General features: G+C 44.3%; 1 protein-coding gene across 1 annotated transcript in view; it reads left to right on the forward strand.

The window, feature by feature from the left end:
* Positions 1–7500, forward strand: part of LOC129820144 (potassium voltage-gated channel subfamily H member 8-like) — a 91173-nt gene that overhangs the window by 69594 nt on the left and 14079 nt on the right. Inside the window, exons 13-15 of the mRNA XM_055877067.1 lie at positions 1930–2231; positions 2470–2585; positions 5874–5953. Coding sequence (XP_055733042.1) covers positions 1930–2231; positions 2470–2585; positions 5874–5953 — 498 coding nt within the window. The remainder of the gene's footprint in view (positions 1–1929; positions 2232–2469; positions 2586–5873; positions 5954–7500) is intronic.

Genomic DNA, 7500 nt, shown 5'->3' on the forward strand with positions numbered 1-7500 from the left:
GTGTGCACATAGCCTGTCTTCTCTTGAGAGCCATGTCTGCCTACGGCGGCCTTTCGCAATAGCACGGCTATGTTCACTGAGTCTGTACATAGTAAAAGCTTTCCTTAAGTTTGGGTCAGTCACAGTGGTCAGGTATTCTGCCACTGTGTACTCTCTGTTTAGGGCCAAATAGCATTCTAGTTTGCTCAGTTTTTTTGTTAATTCTTTCCAATGTGTCAAGTAATTATATTTTTATTTTCTCATGATTTGGTTGGGTCTAATTGTGTTGCTGTCCTGGGGCTCTGTGGGGTGTGTTTGTGATTGTGAACAGAGCCCCAGGACCAGCTTGCTTAGGGGACTCTTCTCCAGGTTCATATCTCTGTGTAGGTGATGGCTTTGTTATGGAAGGTTTGGGAATCGCTTCCTTTTAGGTGGTTGTAATTTATTTTCTGGATTTTGATAATTAGTGGGTATCGGCCTAATTCTGCTCTGCCTGCATTATTTGGTGTTTTACGTTGTACACGGAGGATATTTTTGCAGAATTCTGCATGCAGAGTCTCAATTTGGTGTTTTTCCCATTTTGTGAATTCTTGGTTGGTGAGCGGACGCCAGACCTCACAACCATAAAGGGCAATGGGTTCTATAACTGATTCAAGTATTTTTAGCCAAATCCTAATTGGTATGTCAAATGTTATGTTCCTTTTGATGGCATAGAAGGCCCTTCTTGCCTTGTCTCTCAGATCATTCACAGCTTTGTGGAAGTTACCTGTGGCGCTGATGTTTAGGCCGAGATATGTATCGTTTTGTGTGTGCTCTAGGGCAACGGTGTCTAGATGGATTTTTTAAAATTTGTGGTCCTGGTCTCTCTCTCTCTGAGTGTCTGTGTATAAGAAGGTTGTGGAACCTTATTCAATTATATCTAAATATATATTGCTCAGCATTTTTCCCAGAGTATGTAACATTAAGTGCAGGCTTAAGTTCTGTCAACTGTGGCAGCACAGAACCCTGAGAGAACCTTGAGTTCTGTCAACCGTGGCAGCACAGAACCCTGAGATAACCTTGAGTTCTGTCAACCGTGGCAGCACAGAACCCTGAGAGAACCTTGAGTTCTGTCAGCCGTGGCAGCACAGAACCCTGAGAGAACCTTGAGTTCTGTCAGACGTGGCAGCACAGAACACTGAGAGAACCTTCGGTTCTGTCAGCTGTGGCAGCACAGAACCCTGAGAGAACCTTGAGTTCTGTCAGCTGTGGCAGCACAGAACCCTGAGAGAACCTTGAGTTCTGTCAGACGTGGCAGCACAGAACACTGAGAGAACCTTGGGTTCTGTCAGCTGTGGCAGCACAGAACCCTGAGAGAACCTTGAGTTCTGTCAGCTGTGGCAGCACAGAACCCTGAGAGAACCTTGAGTTCTGTCAGCCGTGGCAGCACAGAACACTGAGAGAACCTTGAGTTCTGTCAACCGTGGCAGCACAGAACCCTGAGAGAACCTTGAGTTCTGTCAGCCGTGGCAGCACAGAACCCTGAGAGAACTTTAGCTATTATAAAAATAGAACCTTCTTCACTGAGGTGGCTGTTTGGCTATCACACATTACAATGGAATCCTGCCCAAATGGCACCCTATTCCCTATGGGCCCTGCTCAAAAGTAATGAACTATGTAGGGAAAAGGGTGCAATTTGGGATGCAGCTCTGGTCTCATTGGTGCTGTCTGTTCCAGACAGTCCTTTAGTTACAGCAATCCTCTGTTCTCTCAATTCCATAGCATCCAGATTCATCAGTAGAACAAGGTGTCCCCAAAATGTATTTGATTGTGTGACTCCAAGCACAAGTGATGTTGTTTGTCTGTCTGTAAAATAACATGAATGCACAGTGAATGTTGTTTGAATCTCCAATGAGTGTTCTCTGTCTTATATGCTCTTTCTTTCTTTTTCCTCTCTCTCTCTCTCTCTAGTCAGAGGGGAGAGGCAACGGACGAGTGATCCAGTACTATCCATCCATCATCGAGAACCAGGTGCAGGAGGAAGAGGATGAGGAAGATGAGCTGGTGTCTGTGTCTCCAGAATCGGAGCGGAACATCGTTCTGTACCCCAGAGTGGTGTCATCTGGGAAGTCTCCACTAGGTAGAGCTGAGATGGAGAGAGAGTTGCACAGTGGCAGAGAAGTAACACATCAGAACACTAGGAAACTGATGAAAAAGATCAAGATCCACCAGACAGCTCTCACCACGCTAGACCGCTCCAACCTCAGCCCTAGGTAACAGCTAATACTATCCTGCATTTTATTGACTCATCAATCACAAAATGACATCAGTTGATCTGTCTATCAGTCCGCCTGTCTAATCTGTCACTTTCTCTCCCTTTCCTCCCCCTCTCTCTTGCTCTCCCTCCCTCCCTCTCTCTCTGTCCCTCACTCCCTTCTTCCCTCTGGCGCTCACTCCCTCTGCTTCTCTCTCTCTCTCTCTCGGTCTCTGCCTCTCTTTCTCTCTTTCCAGGGTTGTGGACGGTACAGAAGACAATGAAGGTACAGAGACGTCTCCACTGTTCTCCTTCTCTCCTAGTCGAGCCTGTCCAGTCAGCGGTTCAGGGAGCGCACCAGCCACATCTACAGGTCTCCACAACCATAACCACAACCACAATCACATCTACAGGTCTCCACAACCATAACCACAACCACAATCACATCTACAGGTCTCCACAACCACAATCACATCTACAGGTCTCCACAACCATAACCACAACCACAATCACATCTACAGGTCTCCACAACCATAACCACAACCACAATCACATCTACAGGTCTCTACCACCATAACCATAACCACAATCACATCTACAGGTCTCCACAACCATAACCACAACCACAATCACATCTACAGGTCTCTACCACCATAACCACAACTACAATCACATCTACAGGTCTCTACCACCATAACCACAACCACAATCACATCTACAGGTCTCTACCACCATAACCATAATCACAATCACATCTACAGGTCTCCACAACCATAACCACAACCACAATCACATCTACAGGTCTCTACCACCATAACCACAACCACAATCACATCTACAGGTCTCCACAACCATAACCACAACCACAATCACATCTACAGGTCTCCACAACCATAACCACAACCACAATCACATCTACAGGTCTCCACAACCATAACCACAACCACAATCACATCTACAGGTCTCCACAACCATAACCACAACCACAATCACATCTACAGGTCTCTACCACCATAACCATAATCACAATCACATCTACAGGTCTCCACAACCATAACCACAACCACAATCACATCTACAGGTCTCTACCACCATAACCATAACCACAATCACATCTACAGGTCTCCACAACCATAACCACAACCACAATCACATCTACAGGTCTCTACCACCATAACCACAACCACAATCACATCTACAGGTCTCTACCACCATAACCACAACCACAATCACATCTACAGGTCTCTACCACCATAACCATAATCACAATCACATCTACAGGTCTCTACCACCATAACCACAACCACAATCACATCTACAGGTCTCTACCACCATAACCACAACCACAATCACATCTACAGGTCTCCACAACCATAACCACAACCACAATCACATCTACAGGTCTCTACCACCATAACCACAACCACAATCACATCTACAGGTCTCTACCACCATAACCACAACCACAATCACATCTACAGGTCTCTACCACCATAACCACAACCACAATCACATCTACAGGTCTCTACCACCATAACCACAACCACAATCACATCTACAGGTCTCTACCACCATAACCACAACCACAATCACAGCTACAATCACAATCACGAGTTGTAATTACAGTTTTTTACAATTACTTTGGCACTAATTTCAGAACCTTGATGTCATTTTTCAAAACTCTATACACAAAACTCACAACCGATGATCATAATGCACATTTTTCAAAACTCTTAACACTTTTTCCAATTGCTTGGATACAATACACATAAAGCTAAGATCATTTTTTCATTGAACTAAAATCACCTGTTCAAAATGACACAACTTAACATCAAAGTATTACCATTTCAAAATGCAATGCACACATTACATCTGAAATGACTGTCTATTCATTTCATTACAATGATCTAACTATCAATTGATACAACTGCTCAAAATGATGAGTAACTGTTGCATTACTCTTAATGCATAGTTTTATGGAAACTGACAAACAATATTCCATGTTTAGATAATGAAAGTTTCAGGATAACGAGATCCATTGACACCAATTACCGTGGAACATGAACCAATTGGACTACATTATCTATGGGTGTAATATTTCATCATCATTCTTTATCACTTTTCCAGACCATGTTTTCAGATTTGACATTACTGTATACTCACTTTATTAGGTACACCTATCTAGTGCTGGGTAGGACCCCCTTTTGCCTGCACAACAGCCTGAATTATACACGGTGTTGAACGTTAAGAGATGCCATTCTGCACACCACTGTTTTAAACAGCTGTTATTTGAGCGTTTGTGGCCTTTCTGTCAGCTTGAATGAGTCTGGACATTCTCCTCTGACCTCTTTCATTAACAAGGTTTTGTTGCCCACAGAACTGCCGCTCACTGAATGTGTTTTGTTTATCACACCATTCTGTGTAAACTCTAGAGACTGTAGTGTGTAAAAATCCCAGGAAGGCAGCTGTTTCTGAGATGCTGGAATCACCATGTGTGGCATCAACAATCCTACCACGGTCAAAGTTGCTTAGATTACGCATCTTGCCCGTTCTAATGTTTGGTCGAACAACATCTAAAGCTCTCTACTCTATATACTCTATATATTGAGTTGCAGGCAGCCACATGATTCGCTGTTTGAATGTAACCTTCCTTGATGAGCTAAATCAGGTCTGTAGAGCTGATGGCATGACCTATGTCATTGTGTGGGATAATGTCAGGTTACACCATGCTCAAATGGTTTCAGGCCCATCCACAATTTACCACCCTGTACTTATCCCCATACTCTCCTTTCCTTAACCCGATTGAGGAATTTGTCTCCACATGGAGGTGGAAGGTATATGATAGGCGCCCTCACGAACAAGCCACCCTTCTCCAGGCTATGGATGACGCATGCAATGACATCACGGCAGACCAGTGTCAGGCCTGGATTCGCCATGCCCGAAGATTCTTCCAAAAATGTTTGGCTAATGAAAACATCCATTGGATGAGAACCTGTGGCCAAATCCACAAGACAGTGTTGATGGAAATATAGAAGTACAGTAATCAATCTTTTGTTTTTCTTTTTACAGTAAGCCAGGTGAGGAAACCTGCAGTTGACATTTAACTGGTGTTTTTATTTTTGTAGCTAATTATTATAGCTTTGATTCAAAGAACCTATGTTGTGATTTTATTGTATTTCATCAATACATTTCATATTTTGTTCAAGGATTCCACTGTGTCTGTAGTATTCTCTCTACTAGTCCATTGACAGTGATGTATTTACGTGTAGAAGCATAATGAAACATGTATCACATATTTTGTACTACAATATTTAATGATTGTACGAACAACTACACAGTGAAACTATCGGTATCTTGTGTGTGGGTGATCTAAATGAATGTTCCTATGGTATTCCATGATAAACTAGTTATTTGAACCAATGATTCTGCAAGTGCAAGGTTTCTTTAAAGATATGAATGCACAATGCAATGTTTTGAACATTGGACAGCCTGTGTTACAAGTGATGAGCATTTTGAGTTTTGTGTCTAGAGTTTTGAAAAATGACCACAAGGTTCTGAAATTAGTGCCAAAGTGATTGTTAAAAACTGTAACAGTAACAGCTTCAACAATTCACTGTTTGTTTGTGTGAATATTTGTGACTCTTTCTAAATGGTGTTGCAGATATTCTCCAGATCAGCACGGCAGAGTCAGCAGCTAAAGCTGAGGAGACCTGGGGACAACTACGACACCTAGACCAGGAGGTACAGTACGCTGTGTGAGTGTGTGAGTGAGTGACTGCGTGTGTGTGTGTGTGTGTGTGTGTGTGTGTGTGTGTGTGTGTGTGTGTGTGTGTGTGTGTGTGTGTGTGTGTGTGTGTGTGTGTGTGTGTGTGCGTGTGGGCATGTGTGAGTGTGTGTGTGTGCGTCTATGCGTGTGTGTGTGTGAGGGTTTTTGGCTAAAAGCAGCAGCATTAGTCAGGTGAGCTTCTGGCACTCAGGCACACAGCAGCCATATGGCCTTCTCAGGTGGTAGATGGATGGAGGGAGAGAAGGAGGGAGGGAGAGAACGAAGGAGGTTGAGAGGTAGAACCGGAGGACAGGAAGAGAGTGCTCTTCAAACTCTTCTAGAGGACACAGATTGGAGCGGAACTGGGACTCGCCAAATGGTGTCAAGGCGAACGTTCTAGAACGTGTTGAACCTTAAGTGGAATCAGGAACCGACATGCTATGGTTCCCCTCTATGGAGGACCGCTTACATTGTAACACTTGAGAATGGACTGAACTGAAGTCAGCTAACCAGGAACAGGTGCTATTCCACAGGCTGTAGAATTAGCAGGCTGTAGCAACACTAAATAGAATGGGCTTTAGAGAGTTTCATAATTGTGTAATGTTCCATATTAGAACAAAATGTACACAGAGTCTCTGTGGTAGCTTATCCCATGGTTTTGATTGGCAGGTGGCTAAATTGACATTAGACTTTTGGCAGGTGAAGCGGAGTGTGGGTCTCGCCCAGTGGTACATCGCTCCATCACCCTGGCCTGTGCTGATAGGGAGAGGAGAGGAGGGAGGGTGAGTGGCAGAGAGAGAGGGAGAGAAAAAGGGGTAATAGAGAAGGATGAATGGATAAAAGAGGATGAGGAGTGGGCAGAACCTTTTTTTGCGCTCCCTCTCTCTCTCTCACCACCACCCTCCCATCTCTCTCTCTCTCTCTCTCTCTCTCTCTCTCTCTCTCTCTCTCTCTCTCTCTCTCTCTCTCTCTCTCTCTCTCTCTCTCTCTGTCTCACCACCACCCTCCCATCTCTCTCTCTCTCTCTCTCTCTCTCTCTCTCTCTCTCTCTCTCTCTCTCTCTCTCTCTCTCTCTCTCTCTCTCTCTCTCTCTCTGTCTCACCACCACCCTCCCATCTCTGTCTTGCTCTCTCTCCCCTTCCTTCCACACTCTCTCTCTTTCTCTCTCTCTCTGGGAGGACAGTGTTTGACAGGTTGTCTCTCAGTGTGGTTCCCGGTGGTAACTGTAATCCTTACCTGAGCCAGTCCACGATGGTCGCCACAGGACATGGACGAAGGGTACATTGATACATCAACCTGAGGAATGATGAACTCCTATTCAAATGCAATATTGTATATCATGTTGATCTCTATCTCAACTCTTACAAGCTCCTTACTGTATCTGCCGTGTTACAACTGCCCTCAATTATCTCCAAATCCAACTGTGGTAATATTAGCTACAGTACCTGCCCTTTGACCTGTGAAATCTCACCTCTGACTTTCAAACAACCCTTAAGACTTGAGCTCCAGAGGGCTGTGGATG

Source organism: Salvelinus fontinalis, chromosome 22 (assembly GCF_029448725.1).
Source record: "Salvelinus fontinalis isolate EN_2023a chromosome 22, ASM2944872v1, whole genome shotgun sequence".
Classification (NCBI taxonomy): Eukaryota; Metazoa; Chordata; class Actinopteri; order Salmoniformes; family Salmonidae; genus Salvelinus; species Salvelinus fontinalis.